The sequence below is a fragment of the Bos indicus x Bos taurus genome, chromosome 19, assembly GCF_003369695.1.
Source record: "Bos indicus x Bos taurus breed Angus x Brahman F1 hybrid chromosome 19, Bos_hybrid_MaternalHap_v2.0, whole genome shotgun sequence".
Taxonomy (NCBI): Eukaryota; Metazoa; Chordata; class Mammalia; order Artiodactyla; family Bovidae; genus Bos; species Bos indicus x Bos taurus.
Genome location: NC_040094.1, coordinates 28,142,042 through 28,161,248, shown reverse-complemented (window position 1 = coordinate 28,161,248; position 19,207 = coordinate 28,142,042). Strand labels below are relative to the sequence as shown.

General features: G+C 57.1%; 4 protein-coding genes across 9 annotated transcripts; all 4 read right to left on the bottom strand.

Moving 5' to 3' along the window:
- Positions 1 to 74: 74 nt before the first annotated feature.
- FGF11 (fibroblast growth factor 11) lies at positions 75 to 6,730 on the bottom strand. 3 transcript variants are annotated; one of them, XM_027517712.1, is made up of 5 exons: positions 5,178 to 6,727; positions 3,408 to 3,518; positions 3,107 to 3,210; positions 2,283 to 2,397; positions 75 to 2,009 (listed from the first exon to the last, which is right to left on the bottom strand). In XM_027517712.1, the coding sequence occupies exons 1-5, from the start codon at positions 5,368 to 5,370 to the stop codon at positions 1,939 to 1,941; spliced, it is 594 nt and encodes a 197-aa protein (XP_027373513.1). In that variant the 5' UTR covers positions 5,371 to 6,727; the 3' UTR covers positions 75 to 1,938. The 3 variants fall into 3 exon arrangements, with proteins under 3 accessions (XP_027373513.1, XP_027373512.1, XP_027373514.1); XM_027517711.1 differs by having other exon boundaries at positions 2,283 to 2,481; positions 5,178 to 6,726; XM_027517713.1 differs by lacking the exon at positions 3,408 to 3,518 and having other exon boundaries at positions 2,283 to 2,481; positions 5,178 to 6,730.
- A 742-nt stretch (positions 6,731 to 7,472) lies between these two features.
- TMEM102 (transmembrane protein 102) lies at positions 7,473 to 9,646 on the bottom strand. Of its 4 annotated transcripts, none has more exons than XM_027517707.1 (3): positions 9,452 to 9,639; positions 8,903 to 9,261; positions 7,473 to 8,815 (listed from the first exon to the last, which is right to left on the bottom strand). In XM_027517707.1, exons 2-3 carry the CDS (start codon positions 9,114 to 9,116, stop codon positions 7,491 to 7,493), a joined length of 1,539 nt encoding a protein of 512 aa, XP_027373508.1. In that variant the 5' UTR covers positions 9,117 to 9,261; positions 9,452 to 9,639; the 3' UTR covers positions 7,473 to 7,490. The 4 variants fall into 4 exon arrangements, with proteins under 4 accessions (XP_027373508.1, XP_027373510.1, XP_027373511.1 ...); XM_027517709.1 differs by having other exon boundaries at positions 8,903 to 9,136; XM_027517710.1 differs by having other exon boundaries at positions 7,473 to 8,644; positions 8,903 to 9,646.
- Positions 9,647 to 10,300: 654 nt separating this feature from the next.
- Positions 10,301 to 16,061, bottom strand: SPEM3 (SPEM family member 3). Its single transcript, XM_027519334.1, has 7 exons — positions 15,924 to 16,061; positions 15,718 to 15,775; positions 14,919 to 15,599; positions 14,647 to 14,693; positions 13,596 to 14,598; positions 11,774 to 13,127; positions 10,301 to 10,346 (listed from the first exon to the last, which is right to left on the bottom strand). Exons 1-7 carry the CDS (start codon positions 16,059 to 16,061, stop codon positions 10,301 to 10,303), a joined length of 3,327 nt encoding a protein of 1,108 aa, XP_027375135.1.
- A 698-nt stretch (positions 16,062 to 16,759) lies between these two features.
- Positions 16,760 to 18,618, bottom strand: SPEM2 (SPEM family member 2). The gene is made up of 3 exons (XM_027519055.1): positions 18,480 to 18,618; positions 18,257 to 18,314; positions 16,760 to 18,119 (listed from the first exon to the last, which is right to left on the bottom strand). Exons 1-3 carry the CDS (start codon positions 18,615 to 18,617, stop codon positions 16,822 to 16,824), a joined length of 1,494 nt encoding a protein of 497 aa, XP_027374856.1. The 5' UTR covers position 18,618; the 3' UTR covers positions 16,760 to 16,821.
- Between the last annotated feature and the right edge of the window lie 589 nt (positions 18,619 to 19,207).

The window sequence follows — 19,207 nt, the reverse complement described above, 5'->3', positions numbered from 1 at the left end:
CCGCCCCGCCCCGGGGACTTGATCCCGCCCCGAGCAACTGCCAAAGCCTGCCACCCACAGATGACAGACAACACTTCAGTTGTATAAATCGTCTTTAATTGAGAAAGCGTGGAGTAGAGACCCGGTCCCCTGGGAGCAGATCCAGGAGATGGGTGGAGCCTGAGCGGGGTCTGTGTGGGTGAGGGGAGCATCCACCCCTCTTAGGACAAGCCAGAAGTAAAAAGAGCCTGAGGAAAGGCAACCTGCCTCTGAGCCCTAGCCCCTCCCTTTAGTGCCTCCTCAGTCTACTCTGCCCAAGTCTGCCTTTAATGCCTCTTCAGTCTACTCTTACCAAGTCTGCCACCACCCAGAGTATCCCTCCCAGTTCACTGATGGGCTTCTGATCTTTTTCAGGCCTGCCCTGAGCTCTCTGCATGTTTTCAGAAAAATCTAGTCAGGCCCTTTTTGGGTACTTAAAACCCAGCTGAAGTTATAAGCTCTTAGGTAAAGCAAATTTTATTCAGTTAGAAGCTTGTGGGGGTGTATGAGGTTTAGAACCCAAGAGGCCCTCACCCTCCTTAGCCTGATCTGTAGGGGAGAAGGGTGGGGCTTATTGCTGAACTGGGGTCTCTTCATTGTGGGTGGGTGGGAGTCACATTTGTCTTTTTTATTCCAGACCTATTACCCTAAAGACCTCAGCTTTAAAGGGGACCTGGAAGGAATTCCTGCTGAGGTAGCTACGTATTCATGTCCCTTCAACCCAGGCACAGGTCCAGTCACTCCATGGTTCTGGTCCCTTCCCCATCCTAGCTGCCCTACTATGAGCCAGGGATTCCTTCCGAAACTCCTTTGCCCTTCCTCAGACTGTTTCCCGACAGGACCCCAACTGAGCTGTAGGAACTAGAAACTGCATGTAAAAATAAGGTTAGCATTCTACAGGCAGACTAAGAGTTTTAGAAAATTATCTAGGAAAAACAAGAAGTGGTTCTTGATCCATCTAGAACTTAGTTTTTTGTGAATCATAGCTGGGTCCTTTCTAGAGCTCATGCTTAACAGGTATCACTAGAGAAGGTGGGAACGTGGGTCTAGAACTTACTCTAGAGCAATAATATGGCTACATAGCACCCCCGTTCCATCCTGAAGGAAAGGGCTGAGAGCCCTGGTCTATGTCATAGAGCTAAGATTCAGAAGGAAGTATGGCTCCATATGTGTCTAGAACACCATGCTCTAGAATTGGGTGTCTCTGGGATAAGAAAGTTCAAACTGTGGTGATCTGAGACTGGTCCCAGTTCAGGCCAAGGCCAAAAGCTGGACAGGGCTCAAATCCAGCCTCTCTCTATTTTGAAGTCAGGGGTCCATCTGGGTCAAGGACAGAAGCCTGATGGATCCAGAACAGAGCCTGGCAGCATGCCTGTGTTTCAGCACAGAGCCTGAGTGAAGAAGTAGCCCTGGCTGGGGTGCCTTGTGTTCTGGAACCTGTCTGGAACAAGGCAGAAGGTGGAGTAGAGAAAGAAGGAATGATCCTGAGCGCCAGTGGACCTACAGATCTATGGCTCAGTGGCAATGAAAAGGGAAAAGGGTTCCAGGAACTGGCTGAGCCCGGGATGGGGAGGATTTATGCCCTGGTTCTATCAGTTTTGGAACCCCCAGCATCATCTCAGAAAAAGGCTTTGGAGGGGTGAGCATGGAAGAAAAGAAGTGATCAGCCAGGACCATTTCCAGACATCTTCCTCTCTGACCCCCAACCCTGGGCCTAAGAGTCTGAGGGTCTCAGCAGGCCCAGAAGTCACAGTGGCCCCTAGGCTCCCTCAGGGCAGAGCACCTGGTGGGACCTGGCTGCACAGGGTATGAGTGTGGCAGCGGTGGTGAGAGCAGGGCCGGGAGCAGGGCTGGGAGACAGGCTGTGGTGGTGGCTGGCTCTGTGCGAGTGCAGGGAGCCTCCAGTCCGGGGATGACATTTCAGGGGGCAGGGGGACTGGAAGGGGAGGTCTCAGGGACACTGTGGAGAGAAGGCTCCCGGTACATGGCCACTGTGAAGTGGGGAGAGAGGAGCAGGAAGGAGAGTTAGGCACTCAGAGGGCTCTGAATAGGCTCCCTTCCCCTCCATGCAGCCTCTGGGAACCCCAACCCACAAAAGGAGATCTCCCCAAATCCCTCAAGGCCAAAGTCTTCCTGGCTTGGCCTGTCATAACAGGTATCTTCTTAAAACACTTATAACCCCTGAGCTGTATGTCATTAAATATCCATGTCAAGGTCAATACCCTCCCATGTGGCCTGTCTCTTCCCAGAGGGTCCATACTCACCCTCCAGGAGCTTGGGTACAAAGTGGGCAGCTGCCTTGGTCTTCTTGACTCGATTTCCCTTCATGACTCGGCCCTCCTTGTCCAGGCCCAGGTACCAGGCCCGTCCAGAACGGCGCTGGCGATAGAGAGCAGAGGCGTACAGGACATAGTAATTCTCAAAGACGCACTCCTTAAAGCGACACTCAGCTGTGAAATGCGGCTGAGGAGACAAAGACCCAGAAAGGCACACACAGACAGAGAGACAAAAAGACACATCACTGGACTAGAAGGGAGCCCTGGGAAGAACAAGGCAGGATGCAATCCATATATCTGAGGTGAGGAGAACCAACTTCTGAGTCCATGCAGGAACTGGGACAAAAGGAGGATGAAAAAGAGTCTGGTGGCCCCCAAAGGCCAGGAACTAGACTTCTGGGGGCCTGGAATAAGAAGATACATTCTCTCTAATCTACTCCATTCCCAACCTCTCACCATCCAGGGGACCTGGAGGGAATTCCTGCTTGGAGGAATTCCAGAATCCTTTCCCAATATCCCAAATGACTCTGGGATAGTGAGTAATAATGAAGTTTCGAGGAGGTAGGAGGAGACACAGGGATCCTAAAAGCCTGAAGGAGTTGGACATTCAAAAGCCTGGGGGTACACCGGGGGCTGTTCAAGGAGGAGAGATTAAAGGGAATCTAGAGTAGGTGCTCCTGAGTGGGCAGTGAGGACAGGGTGTTGGCAAGAGCTGGAGGGATAGGGAGCTCTGAGCTGCAAAATACTTGTAGTTGGGAAGTCTGTCCTAGAGGAGTCCCCAGACCCCAGGCCACTCCACCCCCTTGTCTCACCGAGCTGTAGAGCAGCCCCTCAGCGTTCATGGCCATGTAGTGACCCAGCTTGGCACTCTGGATGGTGACTACTCGCAGCCCCACAGGGATCAGGTTGAAGTGGGCTGGGGGTAGAGAGAGGGAGCCTCAGTACCCCAGACCTCCAACTCCTATCTGAGCACACACACACACACACACCCATTCCAGTTCCAGCTCTTCCCTTGGGAGTCAAAGAGCCAATGGATCCTGAAGCGGGAATAGTATTGTCATGGCCTGTGCCCACTCTCCCCCTTCCCACCAGGCAGCTGGCTTCCCCTCTCACTGAAAGAGCTGGTGTCCTCTGGGGTGCCCTGGATGCTCCCGTCGGGATTCGCCTGGAGGTAGAAACCCTGGCGGCAGAACAGTTTGGTGACGATGCCTTTGAGCTGAGGTTCTGGAGAGAGAGACATTCATCTTGGAACATCACATCTCTGTTCCCAGAAACATTCCTACACTTGGCGGAATCAGAGGAGAGAAAGAAAAAGAGAATGGAGGGAAGGAAGAGGGTCGGTCCCAGGGCCCTCCCAGCAAGCTCTTTCCCACCTCTCTCAGACGCCAGAGGAAGCTGGGGTGTGGGTCCCTTCTGCTGCCTCTAACCAGTTTTCAGTTTAATTTATTGAAATTTATTTAAACGCTTAATTCCTACCCTACAGCTCAACCATAAGGGGGGGAGGGGAGAAGAGGGAAGAGGAGGGCAGAGATGTATGGAAAGGTAGAGGACAGAGAGAGACTGGCAGGCCTGCTGAAAGGGCAGTGTGTGTGCGACTGTGGGGGCAGTAAGGTGACCACAGGGTAGGGGCGCCTCCTCAGGGATGGGGGTGGGACTGGGTCTGATGCTGACTCAGCACCTGCTGCTGCGGTTGCCGCTTGCTTGGCGCGGGCCTCTCCTTGGCCCAGCGCCGGCCTGTCTGACACTGACCCATCTGTCTGTCTGTCTGTCTGTCAGTCTACTGGCTCGCGGGAGCCCAGCCCTCCCTGAGCCTCAGCCTCTCCCCTTCAGCCAGGTAACCCGCCTGGGATGGGGGACATTCGGTACCACACCAAGGAAATGGGGGAGGGGGCCGGGGAGCTGGCGAGGCAGGCTGAATCACGTGGGGACCGGGTCCCACTCAAAGGGTGGGCTGCGGACCGTACCACTACGGAGGGCCGACGGCGGAGGGGGGAGAAGGACCGCGGAGGGGGGCAGTCTCTCCCTAGGGGAGCTGGGAGCGGGGGAAAGAGAGGCCAAAGGGACTCCCTGACTGTCGCACCTGGACGGGGACCACACGCCAACCCTCACAACTCTCGTCCCCCGAGGCTTGCTCCCGGCCGACTTCCCGGTACCCCCTCGTAGGTGGTACGACCCTCAGTCTCCGTGCGGGTCTCCCAGTGTACTGTGTCTGAGTCCCTCATAGCAGAGGGTCCCCTGAGCCCGTGAAGCCCGATTTTGGAGTCGCGTAGGGGGGGTCGCCAGGGGCGGGGGTGCCCAGCTCCTTTCTTGGAGCGCAGGTCACGGGAGGAGGGCGCACAGAGGGGCGGGCTGGAGAGGTAGCTGCAAGGACACCCGGGGGAGAGCTGGGGAGATTGGCGCCGAGCCAGGCAAGCTCGGCCAGGAGGAACGGAGCCACAGCTCGGAGGAGCGGGAGCACCAGGGCGGGGGCGGGGCTGCCAGAGCCGCAGAAACCCTCGGGGTGACCCAGGCGTCCGGAACCCCCAGGCCCCTCCACTCGGGATTGAAAGAATCGCGAGAGCCGGCACGTAGGCGGAGGATGGTGGGGGTGGGGACTCGTGTTGGGTACGGGGGAGGCGGCGAGAAGGAGCTGCCAAGCTTCGGGGCACCCAGCTTAGCCCCTCGTGCCTTCCCCTTGCCCTCGAAAGCAAGGAGACTCGGGGTTACGGGCGAAAGAAAAGGGAAACTGAGGTATCGTCTGGCTGAGAGTTGGTGGCCCAGGCCCACCCCTTCATTTTCGGGGAGCTCCCCCACTTCGGTCAGGCCCCGCTCTTCGGGAGTTCCTGGCCTCAACCTCCCAGGCAGAGAGACCCCAGGCCTGGAGACCCCGCCCCAGCCACTCACCCGGGCCGCGGTCCGTCCGCGCGGGACGCCCCCCGCACAGTCGCACCTTGGACAGCAGGATGAGCAGCTGCTTCTGGCAAAGGGACTTGGTGCCGCGGGGACACACGCGCCGCTGCGCCGACACGGGCCGGCTGCCCCCGGGCTCGCGGACCTCCCGCTTCTGCCGAATCAGGCTACTGGCCAGTGCCGCCATGGCGCCCCGGGAGGAGACACCCCCAAACCGGCAGGCGCCCGGAGCGCGCTGGGCACCCCCTCCCCCAGAGAAGCCCGCTCGCTCACCAGGACATACTCTGGACGCTCCGGTCCCGACTCACCGCCCTACCCGCAGGACCTGAGGATAAACCCTAGAGGACCCCCAGCCCAGGCGCCAGCTCCCACCCTTGGGCCTCCTACTAGCTTCGTGGGACCCAGCAGCCTATTTACCCCTCAATGGACCCCACCCTCGACTTTTGCCCCCTACAGAAAACTCTCCCCTTCTCTAGTCTCCTGTGTCCCTGTCCCCCACTAACCTTATCCCAAAGGCAAGACCCTCAGATTTTCCAAGACGTGGTTCCAATATCCCCAGGCACCTTTCCACCCTATTTCCAGGCCCCCTGTTCCTGACAAAGCCACTCTTATAATCTTAAGGGTGTGGGTCCTTAGCTTTGGAGATATTCGCTCACCCCACTCCTGCTGGGGTGCTGCCAATGTCAGCGAAGAACCCAACCTTGGTTCCTTTTCCTTTGCCACCCTCTAAGTGAAGAATCCCCCACTTTTTTCACTGAAATCCCCCAAAAACTATGTCTCGAGATATTCAGACTGTCCCCATTCAGCAAGCAGAGGTTCCCAGACCCTGTCTCTGGACAAAACCAGTATTTACCAAGTCACCCCCATTTCTAGTGGCAGAGGGTTCCAGGTACTGAGCCCCTTTCCTCACCTTGTTACCCTCCACTCCTTTTGAAGTCACCTCCAAATCCGCCCTTCCTAGTGGTTACACCAGGTGGTTGTCTGGAGGGCCCTCTGCCACCTCGGAATAAGGAGCATAGGTTTTGGGGTTTTGGGTGTTTTTTTTTTTTTTTTTTTTCTGGCAGCCCTTTAATTTCCTCGGGGACAGCTGGTACTGTTTAGATCCCAGGCCCTCCAATCCAACCAGCCCCCCAGGAGAGGAGTGCACCCACGTTGTCACGGGTCCCCAAATGTGAACAGACCCCCTATAAGTCAGAGCGCATCCCAGCTTTCTGCGACAGGGCTTCCTCTTCCTCCCGGGGACTGCCTACAGCACCCCCTCTTCCTTCCCCGACGCCCCTCAACCTGTCCTGTCTTGTCAATCCGGCGACGGCTGGCGCTGGCTCCGGTTCCAGGCTCCTCCCTCCCTGTACCCCGCAAACGGGGCTTCCCCCCACGCCCGGCTAGGCGTCCCAGACCCCAGGAAGGAGTGAGGGTGTCTCCGCAGAGCGCCCTGGTCCGGCGAAGTGAACACTGGGCCTGGCGGCTGGACAGAGTGCAGCGGCGGCAGCGGCGGCAGCAGTAGCGGCGGTGGGAAGCTCAGGCGGCGGCGGCGGCGACAGCAGCTCCCCCTCCTCCGAGAGCCGGCCCGGGGGCGGGGCAGGGGGCGGAGACGCCGGGAAAGGGCCGTGGGGGGTGGGGGGAGCTGGGCGGGTGAAACCCCGGGGTTCCTTGGAGCCAGAGAGTGGGGACGGTCTTAGAGGCAGCCGGAGCCGCCTGTTTCGGGGTTCAGTGGAGGAGGGACAAATAGGCGACTCCACAGAAGGCAAATCTGCACGAGGGGAGAGCTTGGGCTTAGGTAGATGGAATGGTGGACGCCTCGAGAATGGAGAAAGGTACCCTACTGCCCGGGATCGAGGACATCACTGGATGAGGAAAGTGGGGGATAGCGGTGGTGGCGAGGACTAGCCTGGGGTGAAATCCGGCCTCCTTAATATCTCTGCTTTTGTGTGAACCAAATTGGTCAGTCCCTGGTCTCCATACCTCTCTCCTTTTCACGTCTTTTTTCAGCAAATATATTACCTCTATTGACCCTTAAGAGAAAAGACCATAAGCACTGGGGGGAGATGGATGCAAGAGGTTGCACCGGGGCAAGAAGGGTGCTGGCCACAGATGTGGAAAGTGGAGAGGCCGGAATGGAACGACCTGTGCCAGGGATGGTGCTGGAGGAGGGTGGGAGGATGGCGAGGAACCAGACAGGAGGCCTTCTAGAACGCGGATTCTTCGGGCCCAAGGGGTTCAGCCTGTCTCCCAGGTGGAGGAAGAGCAGTCCCCTCCACACCCCATCGGCAAACAGAAGCAGTTTCCACGTTAGTACGAACAGCGTTTTTAATGGGACCCGGCTCCCACGCCGGCTAAGCCGCCCCCCTTCCGCGCAGCCTTGGCCTCCTCCACAGCTGCACGCAGGGCCCGGGCAGGGTCCCCGCGAAGCAGGGCCAACGCCCCGAGCAGCGAAGAGGCGCCGTCCCCCGCACGGAGCTTTTGGCCACTCAGAAAATAGTGGGGCAGCGTCCGCGCCTCGAGTACTCGGCCCAGCTCATCCAGCAGCCCGAGGCAGCAGGCGCCCGCATTCTCGGGCCGCGCCAGATAGAGCGCGGGCAGCCGCTCGCACGCCCAGTAGAGCAACGTCCGCAGGAGGTAGGGCGCCGCGGCCCGGGTCCCCGCCACCAGCGGGCGCAGCAGCGCCTGGGCCGCCGCGTGCGCTTGCAGCAGCGGAGTGGGTATGCGCGCCTTGAGCGCCAGCTCCTGGCGGGCAAAGCAGAGCTGCCAGCCGGAGGCTCCCGGCCGCTCCGTTTGGCCGCCGCCGCCGGGCACCAGGTAGAAGGAGGACGACTCCGAGGCCAGCGGGCCGGCCCACGAGTGGCTCCGAGCCCCCTGGGGCCAGCCGGCCACAGACACCACCGGGATCAGGTCGAAAAGCAGGAGGCGGCGCGGGGGCCCGGGCGTAGCCAGGAGGATGGTAGTGAACCCTGCGTGGCGGGCTGCGTGGACCAAGCGCGGGGCACCCGGGACGGGGAATAGGGACTCAGCGACCGCAGCCAGCGAAGCAAAGAACCAAGCAGCCACCTGGGCGGGGCACAATGTGGGCCATGCCTCCCGAGCCTCCGACGGCTGTGGCCCTGGGCTAACATCGGCTGCTTTGGTGACGTCATCATTCGTTTCTTCCGATAGTGAGGGAAAGCCAATATCGGTTAGGTTTTGCTGGGGTGACTCCGGCACTGAAACATTACTAGGTGATTTTTCCAAAGACTCGTGTGCCTCAGGCTCAATGATGTCACTGTGTGGCTGGTCCACGGAGCTTTGCGGGTCCCGGGGACCCTCTCTGCTATCAGTTGGGTGGATCCAATCACGTCCTCCTGGGACTGGGGGTCCTAGGCAATCCTGCCATGCTTCCCGGACCGAGGTTCCGCGTACCTGCTCTGGGAGGCAGAGCCATGCGTAACAGGATCTCATGTCCAGTTGCAGCTCCTGCCCAGTGCCATCTAAAGAAAACACGGGCACCAGGAGTGTGAAGCCAGCATCGTAGTGAGGTCCCCGAGTGTAGGGACCTAGAGGCGCAGGTCCCAAATCCAGGGAGCCCTCTCGAATCCCACCACGAAGCAGCAGGAGCTCTGTCTGGGGAGGAAAGCGAGGGTCCCTGCGATGAATGAGACCTAAGGGAAGAGTAGGGATCGTGAAGGCATGATCCAGAGCCCAGGATGGGATGGGGCGGAGCTGAGAGCAGCAAGAGGGTTACTTACTAAGCAAAGAGAACACAAAATCCTTGGCCTGGAGGAGATCTGGTCCTGGCTTGGGCCCATCATTCCAACTCTCCTGCACACCCAGCTCCTGGATCAGCTGGGTTAGTTCTTGCAGCTGCGCTCCAGAGCAGAAGTCGATGTCTGTGAGCGGCCGGGCTGGGGCTGGGGGCGGTGGGCTCCACCAGGGAGCGTTCCCCCAGACTGCAGAAGCCATATGGCTCTATCGTTTGGGGGCTAGGAAATACACGTACAGGGGAAAGCCCAGAAACGTTGTTCCTTCTGCTGTGGAAAACTCGCCCCTCCGTTCTTTTCTCTTCCCGAGATCGAGAGGGTGCCCAAGACACAATCTACCAATGGGTCTGCAGATGAAGGGCTCTAAATTTAGTCTTGAAAGCAAACAAATACCTCCTCCGTCCTTGCCCTTTTCTCATATGCTAGTCCCCACCCCCATGGACCGATTCACCTGACTCAGCAGGTTAAAGTGGCTGTTTGGCCCCTCCTACAGAATGCAATAGCCTCCTTCGCCGCCCCCTGTCTACCTCCCCTTACCTCTTTTTCGGAAGAGGCTAGTGGTCTGCAGCTTCCCTCTTAGGGGTAGCTGCAAGGTCTGAAAAGAAAATGGGTAGGAAGATTCAACAGGTAACTTCTTCCTGCTGCTCACAAGGCTACGCCCCTACGTTACAACCACGCCCCTTTCTGGAGGTGGTTCCGGACCAGCCCGGCCTCCAGTCAATCTCTCCTTTGGCTTTGCAGAGATCTCCTGGCTATCTTGGGAGTTGTAGTTTGTCTTCCAAGCTACCAGGGCATTAGAGCCACGCCCCCAGATCCTTTCCTGTTCCGCTGAAATAGTGCCTGATGGAAGTTGTAGTTTCTATGGAAATAAACTATAGTGTGTCTTTCCAAGGCCAGGTCAATCGCAAACATTCCTTGGGCTTAGAACAGAGACATAATAGGATGGATCCAAATAGCAAATGATAATGAGGCACATAGCCTAGGGCCTGAGAGAGTAGAGGTGCCCTGGTAACTTAAATCTAGAAGAGTCCTTGCATACAATTACTGCTAGCCTAGGAAGGTGCCACATGACTTGTCCAAGGTCAGCGCGGAGCAAGAGAGGTGTTGGAAAGGGGTTTCCCAACTGGGATGAATATCTTTGGAATCAGTGGTGGTAATGTTAGACAAGAATACGTAGGTAGTGATGACCCAGGGATTGACATCCAAAGGAACATAGTAGTGATGGCCACCTCAGACACACAAATGGTATCAGGGCAAACACTTTGGAATCTCGCAGCTCAGGTGCGTATACAGAAGAGTTACCAGGGCTGAAAATCAAGTCCAGAGGAAACTCCCAGGTGGGCTGGGGCAGGGCAATGAGAAAGTATCAGGGGAAGAAAATTGCTTTCAGCAACCAGTGCTATCATGGACACAGCTTAAGTCCAGGATGAAACTAGGAGCCAGAATAATAGGGCAGAAAGATAGGTAACCAGAGACAAGCTCACGGATTAGACCAGTGCATGCTGGACCAGGAATTCTTATAGTCCTTTTTCCCAGGGGTCTGTCTCCACAGTAAACTAGGGCTAAGTCCATGGGCAAGAAAATGGGCAAGTGGAGACACTTATAACAAATCAAAGGCCTGTTCAACAACTCAACGGACATGAATTTGAGCCAACTCTGGGAGATAGTGAAGGACAAAGAAGCCTGGCATGATGCAGTCCATGGGGTCACAAAGAGTCAGATATGACTTTAGCGACTGAACAACAAAAGGAGGGGACCCTCAGAATCCAGGGCCCAATTTGGGGAGCCTAAAATTCAGGGGTTCCTAATCACTGACAAAGAGAGGTCTTCTCCCCCTGTTGCCAAGAGCCCCAAACACAGCCCAGAACCAGGAAGGCAAATTTCCATACAACAGGTTGTGACCCAAGAGACCAGATCAGGAAAACTGAAGCCTGGGCTCTTTCTCACAGTCTGGGGAAATCAGGCATTGGGCATCCATTTCTACATCTTAACCTCCTCCCTAGATGGTGGCTTCTGAACCAGCCTAAAAAGAACTAAGTTCTCTGGGCCTCTTAAAGCTCCCTGAAAGTGAAAGTGACAGTTGCTCAGTTGTGTCTGACTCTTTGCGACCCCATGGACTATACAGTCCATGGAATTCTCCAGGCCAGAATACTGGAGTGGGTAGCCTTTCCCTTATCCAGGCGATCTTCCCAACTCAGGGATCAAACCCAGGTCTCCCACACTGCAAGTGGATTCTTTACTACCTGAGCCACAAGGAAAGCCCATCTTAAAGCAGTTATGCTTTGGATGGCTGACAGGGAAAGTAAAGTTGCCCTGAACTCTAAAGTATTGCTCTCCAGTAGCATTTTCTGTGATGACGGAAATGTTCTAAATCTGTGCCATCCAATACAGTAGCCAGTAGCTCCATGTGGCTATTGAGCACTTAGATCATGAGACTGAGGAACAAATTTTTTTTTTTGGCTGTGCCTTGCAGCTTGCAGGATCTTAGTACTCCTGACCAGGGACTGAAGCCCAGCCATGTCTGTGAAAGTGCTGAATCCTAACCACTGGACCTCCAGAGAACTCCCTGAGAACACTTTTAAACTTTACTTAATTTAAACTCATTTACATTCTAATAGGCATATTTGGCTAGTAGCTACTGTAATGGAGAATGCAGCTCTAGGGCCTTGGGGATAAAAGCTTAAGGTAAGACAGCGACAGCAGGAAAGCTGGGAGTTTCATTCCTTATCCCCCACCTGAGGGGTGGGGTTGGGGTGGATGGCCTTAAATAACCACAGAACACTTCTCTTGCCTTTTTATTCTTTATGCACATTGGTCCCCTCTTTTTCTAAGTTTCTCATCACACACTGATATCCCCACGCCTTGGCCATCTCTGGTGAGTTGTTGGATATCTCTCGGTGAATGCGCCTGGGAGACAACGCTTCGCACTTGTCCCTGCCTGCTCCCAACTGTCTCTGGCGGGCATCAAAGACCACGTGCCCTACCCGGGTGCCTGACCCTGGGCAGTGGGGCTTCCAGTTGGTTTGGGGAGGCATAGACATCTGGCGATAGTTCTGGGAGGCTGCAGGAGCTGTGTCCACGGGGCGGTACACCCAGTCTTGGCTGCCTGCTCGCCGGGAGGGTGGTTGCAGCTCTATCAGCACAGGCACCTCTGAGAAGGTTTGTCGATTATTGTAGACCTCCTGGGCCTTGGCGGGGGAGGAGAGCTGGCTAGGTGGGACAGAAGCCCCTGGAACATGCTGCCCGGCATCATGCCTTTGAGGAATCTTCTGAGATATAAATGACTTTGGGGTCTGAAGTGGGCCCAAAACTTGGACACAGTCAGTTCCCAGAGGGTTCTTGTGGAGGACAGGATTGGGGACAAAGTGCGAGTCCTCTTGGAGGCCTGATCCCTTGATAAAGTCCTGAGTCTTGGAGAAGCCAGAGTCTTGAGTAAGGGCTGGACCCTTCTGGGGGCCAGGATGTTGAATAACTCCTGGGTACTTGTGGAGGTTAGGGTTGTAGCAATGTTCTGGGCTCCTGTGAAGTTTCGCATCTTGGGGAACATCACATCTTTTGACTTCGGTGACATGGGTAAGGCCCAGATTCTTATGGAGGTCAGAATCTTGAGTAAGGTCTTGGCTCTTGTAAACTCCAGAATCTTGAGTAAGGCCTGGATTGTTGTAGTCTCCTGAGTCCTTATAGAGGCCAGGGGTTTGCACAAAGCCTGGGTTCTTATGGGGACCAGATTCCTGGGTAAGGCCTGAGTTCTGTTTGACTCCAGGGTCTTGGACAAAGCATGGACTCTTCTGTGGTTCAGAATCTTGGGTAAAGCCTAGACTCCTGGACACTCCTGGATCTTGGGCATTACCTCTACTCTTGTAACATCCAGAATCTTGAGAAGGGTGTGGGATACTATGGAGGCCAGTTTTTTGGGAGAGCTCTTGACTTCTATAGAAGTTTTGTTCTAGATTTCTACAGACTCCAGAGTCATGCCTAAAGCCTGAGCTCCTCTGAATGTCAGAAGTTTGAAGAAATGGTGTGATCTTGTGGAGACCAGAAGGTTGGGTGAGATATGGGCTTCTAAAGAAACTTCCCTCTTGAGTAGAACTTAAACTCTGGGAGCAAGAATCTTGTGTAATGACTGAATCCTTGTGAAAGTCAGAGTCTTGGGAAAGGCTTGGATTCTTGCAGAGATAAGGATCTTGGGTAAAGCCTGGGCTCTTGTGGAGGCCTGGGTCTTGAGCAAGGCCTGGGCTCTTGTGGAGGCCTGGGTCTTGAGTAAAGCCTGGGCTCATGTGGAGGCCTGGGTCTTGAGTAAAGCCTGGGCTCTTGTGGAGGCCTGGGTCTTGGGTAAAGCCTGGGCTCTTGTGGAGGCCTGGGTCTTGGGTAAAGCCTGGGCTCTTGTGGAGGCCTGGGTCTTGGGTAAAGCCTGGGCTCTTGTGGAGGCCTGGGTCTTGGGTAAAGCCTGGGCTCTTGTGGAGGCCTGGGTCTTGGGTAAAGCCTGGGCTCTTGTGGAGGCCTGGGTCTTGGGTAAAGCCTGGGCTCTTGTGGAGGCCTGGGTCTTGGGTAAAGCCTGGGCTCTTGTGGAGGCCTGGGTCTTGGGTAAAGCCAGGGCTCTTGTGGAGGCCTGGATTTTGAACAAGGCCTGGGCTCTTGTGGAGGCCTGAGTCTTGGGTAAAGACTGGACACTTGTGGAGGCCTGGATTTTGAGCAAGGCCTGGGCTCTTATGGAAGCCTGGGTCTTGAGTAAAGCCTGGGTTCATGTGGAGGTTTGGATTCAGGGTAAGCTCTGGCTTTCTGGGAACTCTAGTGTCTTCTGAAGGGCCTGGGATCTTCTGGAGACCATGGTCTTGGTTGAGGCCTAGATTCTCATGAAGTTCAGGGGGCTGGGGCTGGTTTTGGGTTTGGGAAGTAGTGGAGAACTGGGGAGGGATGGGACCCTGGGAAGAGAGGACAGACTGAGGAGACTTGGAGGTTGGGGGAAATTTGGGGGTCTGTACTAAGGTGGAGGGCTTCTGGTGGTTGCTGTGTTGATGAACAACAAAGGATCTGGGAGAAATGAGAGGCAGAGAAAGAGTGCAGGGTGGAGGCACAGTACTCATTGAGTTCTGGGTACTGGTTGGAACATGGAAGCAAGGTTGATAAGGGGTAGCATCTTTGGAGTACACCAGGAATTTGGGGTAGACTGGAGTCTGGGAGTCCGTGTTTTGCTTCTCAGAGCTGTAAGGGTGGAAACTGCAGTAAGGGAAGGTCTTGGGCTGCACAGATTCATCCTTGACATCATTTGAAAGCTTCCATTCCATGTTCCCCAACTCCAGGTAACCCAATATGGATCCTGTGAAGGGCTTGGCACTGTCCTCACTACTTTGCTTCAATGTTTGCTCAGCTGTACCAGAGCTTACCAGGCCATGCCCCTCTTGGAGCCTGGAGAGTGTACCTAAGTCCTTTATGGAATACCCAGAGTTCTGAGGGGCACGTACATGGAATAAGTTCTGCTTTACCCTGCGGGCATCATAAACCACATGGCCAGTGGAGAGGCCTTGGCTGAAGGCAGACAAAGTAGAGGGAATAGAAGTTAGGATGGAGGAAGTGGGTGTGGAAGGGACTGGAGTGGTCGGCAGGGCCATGACCAGTGCAGGGACAGCGGTTGTGGCAGACATGGGGACAGGGGCTGGTGTAGGGGCTGGAGCAGAAGTAGCAGCCTGGGCAGAAGCTGGGGGAGGGATTGGAGCAGAAGATGGGGGAGGGGCTGGAACAGAAGTTGGGGGAGGGGCTGGGGCAGAAGTTGGGGGAAGGGCTGGGGCAGAAGTTGGGGGAGGGACTGGAACAGAAGCTGGGGGAGGGGCTGGGGGAGGGACTGGGGCAGAAGCTGGGGGAGGGACTGGGGCAGAAGCTGGGGGAGGGACTGGGGCAGAAGCTGAGGGAGGGACTGGGGCAGAAGCTGGGGGAGGGATCAGAGTTTGGGCATGGGTATAGGTTAGATGAGCATGGGTCAGCGTGTGGGTAAGCGTGTGGCCCTCGCACTGGGCTGGGCCCTGTGAGGGGGCCAGGTCCAGGGTATAGGCTGAGGTGTGCTCTGGACCACAGACCTGGGCAGAGTTGTGCTCAGGGCCAAGGGCTAGGGAGTCAGTCTCGGCCTGAGGTGGGGCATGCTCAGGGGGATAAATGGGGGTGTGGGTCTGGGTCTGGGCTGGGGTGGGCTCAGGGGGGTGGGCTGGGGAGAAGGTCTGGGCCTTGGTAGGAGCATGCCCAGGAGACTGGACCGGGGAGTGGGTCTGGGCCTGGGCTGGGTCATGGTCTGGGGTCTTAGTCTTGCTCTCTTGGGGCAGGCGCAGTGGAACCATGTCCACCTTGCTCATCCTACGGAACTTGGAAGATGTCTCCGGCTTAGAGTAGAAGGTGGCTTGGGCCTTTAAGGCTGTGATCTGAGGGTCCTCCCCAGCTCCCATCAGCCCCTCCTTCCACAGTCCCCATGGCACCTCCACGGGAGCCCCGACATGTCCACACTGAGGCGACATCCAGCAACACTTAGAAGCCTTCTCATCGTTCGTGTCTGGTATCCAGGAGTCCAGGTGGTTAGGGTGCCCGAGCAGGAAGCTTGGGCGGCGGTGGAAGCGGGGCGGAACTCTTGAGCACGGGTTCTTGGGATCCACGGAGCAACGCACGCACATGGGATGGCCGCCTGCATAGCTGGATTGCTTGTCTGCAGGGAGAGGCGAGATGTGACCAAGCCTGGGTCCCTGATTGGCTAAGGGTGGGGACGGGGATAGAAGAAAGGGAACAGGTCCATGTCCCCGGAGCCCACGCCGGGGCCCACTCACCTCTGGGGAAAAAATGACGGAAAAGAGTCCGCAAGGAGTTCTTCAGGTGTTTCCAGAGCTGAGGGAAGCAGAGGAGGGGAGAGTCCGGGAGCAGGGTGAGCCCTGAAGTCCAATCCTTGTCTGGCCACACCCCAACAGCCCTCCCACCTAAGCCCCTTTGAGACCCCAAGGCTCCCCCAACACTGCTGCCCAGATCCTGCCCTGACCAGAGTCACCACATTGATCCCCACGTTGAGCAAGATGAAGCTGCCCAGGATCAGAAGAATTGAGTCTCCTAGGTCCTGGCACTTTCTGGGGTTGGTGCCAGAGCACGCTTGGGCTCCGTGGTAGCTTCGCTCACCCATGGCTGGGGGTCCCAGGGCTACCTGGGCCCCCTGGCCCCCACATACTCACTAGGAGCCAGACTCCTCTGGTGGGGGAGGGGGAGAAGGACTGCGTCATAATGGGGAGGTGGGTGGGGTCACAATGAGGGAGGAGGAGAATAAAGAGGGCCAAGAGTGGCATTCCCTGGTAACTGGGGTCAGGCAGCCTGAGCCTGGACAGTCAAACAGGGCCCCAGAGGCCAGCACACCTCTCCTCAAGCCATCAATCCTTCCCTCACAGCCCAATGAGTCACTCATTCAAACCACACATTCCATCTCCTTGGCCTCTCCTGAGACAAGGAAGACCCCTGGCATCAGAACCCTGGGGAAGGCCTGGCTGGAGTCCAGAGCCTTGGCCTTCTTCATGCCCTTCACTGGGTGTGGACTTGGATCTGTTCAGATGGGGACCCTCCCACTTCGGAAGCAGCTTCTTATATGAGCTTTGGGGACAGGGACAGCTGAGAACACAGTAGGTGCCCAGAGACCAGTGGTTTGGAGTCTGCACCTGCAAATCTACTTCGTTCATAATATAAGCCCAGGAGGGGCCTGCTGGCAGGACTGTGGCCACTAAGCCAAAGGCACCCTCAGGCCAAGAAGGAGACACTGGCTTCAGGAAGCCAAGGGCAGGGACCCAGGCTGAAGGAGCGGTGCTTCCAAGCCACAGACCACCAGCGTTTCCTGGACTCTTGATCTTTATTCCCTTCTCCATGCCCTGCCCCCCACCGCCCCCACTGGCTGCCGGTCAATGAATTTTCCCAGTCCGGCTTCTATGCAGAGAGGGCCTGGAGGCCGAGTTGGAAGGTGGCAGCGAGTTGGCTCGCGCCCTGCTCTCCTGCACCTGCCGCTTCAGCTCCAGGCTGTCGTACACCTGGTAGCTGGCATTGCCCCCTGGGTTCCGGCTGAGTGGCATAAAGGTGGGCTGGGGCGGCTCTGTAGCCTGGACTTCGGGCAGGGGCTGGGAGGAGCGGAGGAGCAGAGCTGAGCTGGGAGCCGGGGCCCGCTGGTACGAGGCCTCGCCCAGCACAGTGAGGGAGGTGGAGGTGGTCAGAGGGTGCCTAGTGGGCAGTGTCTCGGTCCACTCGGCTGCCCGGCGCCGGACCTCATGCGGATCCCGGGAGTAGTTCAAGTGTCCCGTGGAGGGGTTGGGGCTGCGGTTGGGCTGGCCGTGAGCATGGCCGATGAGGCTCCGTCGGTAGACCTGTGGGGAGTAGTGCTCTCGGGCTTCGGGCCGGGAGCCCCGGGTCAACAGGGCGGAGGGAGGCTCAGAAGCCTCCAGACCACGTCGCCGCTGATCCCAGTTGTCATACAGGAGCTGGCCCCTTGAGGGGTAAGGGCTGTGCCCTGCAGGGACCCATGAGGGGTTGGGGGGCAGCCGTCGGGGGGGCGGTGGAGACGAGGTCCACTGGTCAACCTCCACATTGCCCCAGGTGTGGGATGGTGAGCAGAGGGGCCCAAAGGACTGCAGCCTGAGCTCAGACTTGGCCTCCACACGCTTGGGCAGGCGGCGCAGCTCAGGTGACAGGTAGAGAGAAGGTGGCGGCAGGCTGGCCAGGATCCCACCCTGGCGGCCCCAGAGCCCCACGCTGGAGGGCAGGCCCATCCGTTGGTAGAGCCCTCCCCAGCCCCCCCTCGGGTACTTGGGGAGTGGGAAGGCAAGGTCTTCGTCCTCCTCCAGGTAGGAGTCCAGGTCCTCCCGATCAAAGGAGGGCCTCGCCCGCAGCTGTGACATCTTGTGGCTGTGACGTGGCCTACCGAAGACCGAGCAACTGTAGGGGAATTGTTTGCGGTTCTTCGACCTCCGCTGGTGGCTGCAGGGGCGGCTTCGGCTGTGGCCCTGGCGGCGAGGTTGGTGGCGGTGAGGGCGGCGGCTGTGGCTTCGGCTGCGGCTTCGGCTGTGGGGGCGGCGGTAGGAGGAAGAGGAGCAGTGAGTGGGCCTGGCCATCTTCACTTCTACAGGGTCCAGGGTACAGTGGATGTGGACGTCTTTGGCCTTGGCTGGAGGATATTTGGGGGAACTTTCACAAGCCTGCAAGATTTCATCTAGGAGAGGCAAGAGAGTCTGTGAGGGCCTGGCAACTGTCAGAAGATTTCAGGGTCAGGGAACGATTGGGACCTGGGTTTCTGGTGTCTTGGGAGTGGCAGGGGCCAGATGCCCCCTACCTGTCTTCCATACTTACTTTTCTGATTAATCCAACAGATGCTGTTGTCTAAGACATTCTGGAGCCTGTGCCACATCTAGGGGTGGAGTGGGGTGGGTGGAGTGGGAATGAAGGCCAGGCTCTCCCTACTCACCACTCCAAGCCCACCCCAGCCAAGACCATTTCTGCAGGCGCAAGTGCCAGCTGCTGGCTCCCACCCTCAGCCCTCTTCACCCCCAGGGTGTCCCCAACCATCACTGACCATAGTTGCTACGTTGATCCCGATGTTGACAAGAATGACAAGCCCCAGCAGCAGGAGCAGGAAGTCCTCCACATCCTGGGTACTTTCTTGGTGTTGATGGCAGCACCCCAGGTTGTCAGACCAGAGCTGATTTTCCATGGTGGGGGGGTCCTAGGGCCACCTGGGCCACCCGCCCCCCCCCCCCCACCAGCCCTGACCCACACTGCACTCATGGTGGGACCTGGGATACCTACCAGCAGGTGAGGGGGCTCGGTCATAATGAGGCATGTTGCAGGGAGTCACAATGCAGAGGTGGCACGTCTTTCATCCACTCAGCTGGCTCTTGATGTGGCTATCTTTGCCCTTGGCTCCCACTAATGGAGCCCAGCCCCCAGAGTTCAGTGTGACCTTCTGTCTTTGTAGGGGCTGGCTTAACTCGATTTGAAAATGTAACTACAGTGCGCAGACAGTCTTCATAGGGACTGAGCCATGCATAAAGGATTTCCTCCATTTCATTGAGATATGGCAATTTATAGCCCACTGGGACTCCCTACCCACACCTGCTTGCAGCGTGCAGCTAGGGTGTTTAGATGGATGGGTGACAGTAAGAGTCCACTCTGGGGTCACCCCACTGCACCATTCCCTCCCAGTTCTGCCAATTTCCCTGTCATAAGCCCTCTAGCACCCACCATGGCCATCCCTTCCTGGCCAGGGATTGCAGTCTTTGCTGTTGGTGATCACTGAGCCAA

Bases quoted from the DNA above. Each gene is read 5' to 3' on its own strand.
- FGF11 (XM_027517711.1), bottom strand. From the start codon at position 5,370: ATGGCGGCACTGGCCAGTAGCCTGATTCGGCAGAAGCGGGAGGTCCGC. The intron at 3,211-3,407 runs GTGAGAGGGGAA...CTCTACCCCCAG, and splicing joins AGAGGACACCAGCTCTTTCA to CCCACTTCAACCTGATCCCT. The intron at 2,010-2,282 runs GTGAGTATGGAC...CCCACTTCACAG, and splicing joins TGTACCCAAGCTCCTGGAGG to TGGCCATGTACCGGGAGCCT.
- TMEM102 (XM_027517706.1), bottom strand. From the start codon at position 9,116: ATGGCTTCTGCAGTCTGGGGGAACGCTCCCTGGTGGAGCCCACCGCCC. The intron at 8,816-8,902 runs GTAAGTAACCCT...CTCTTCCCTTAG, and splicing joins TTTTGTGTTCTCTTTGCTTA to GTCTCATTCATCGCAGGGAC.
- SPEM3 (XM_027519334.1), bottom strand. From the start codon at position 16,061: ATGGGTGAGCGAAGCTACCACGGAGCCCAAGCGTGCTCTGGCACCAAC. The intron at 15,600-15,717 runs GTGAGTGGGCCC...CTCTCCCTGCAG, and splicing joins CCGTCATTTTTTCCCCAGAG to ACAAGCAATCCAGCTATGCA. The intron at 10,347-11,773 runs GTGGGGATATCA...TCTGGCTCCTAG, and splicing joins TCACCAGAGATGGCCAAGGC to TTTCATCCTGGACTTAAGCT.
- SPEM2 (XM_027519055.1), bottom strand. From the start codon at position 18,617: ATGGAAAATCAGCTCTGGTCTGACAACCTGGGGTGCTGCCATCAACAC. The intron at 18,315-18,479 runs GTCAGTGATGGT...CTCCACCCCTAG, and splicing joins GGATCAACGTAGCAACTATG to ATGTGGCACAGGCTCCAGAA. The intron at 18,120-18,256 runs GTAAGTATGGAA...TGCCTCTCCTAG, and splicing joins CTGTTGGATTAATCAGAAAA to ATGAAATCTTGCAGGCTTGT.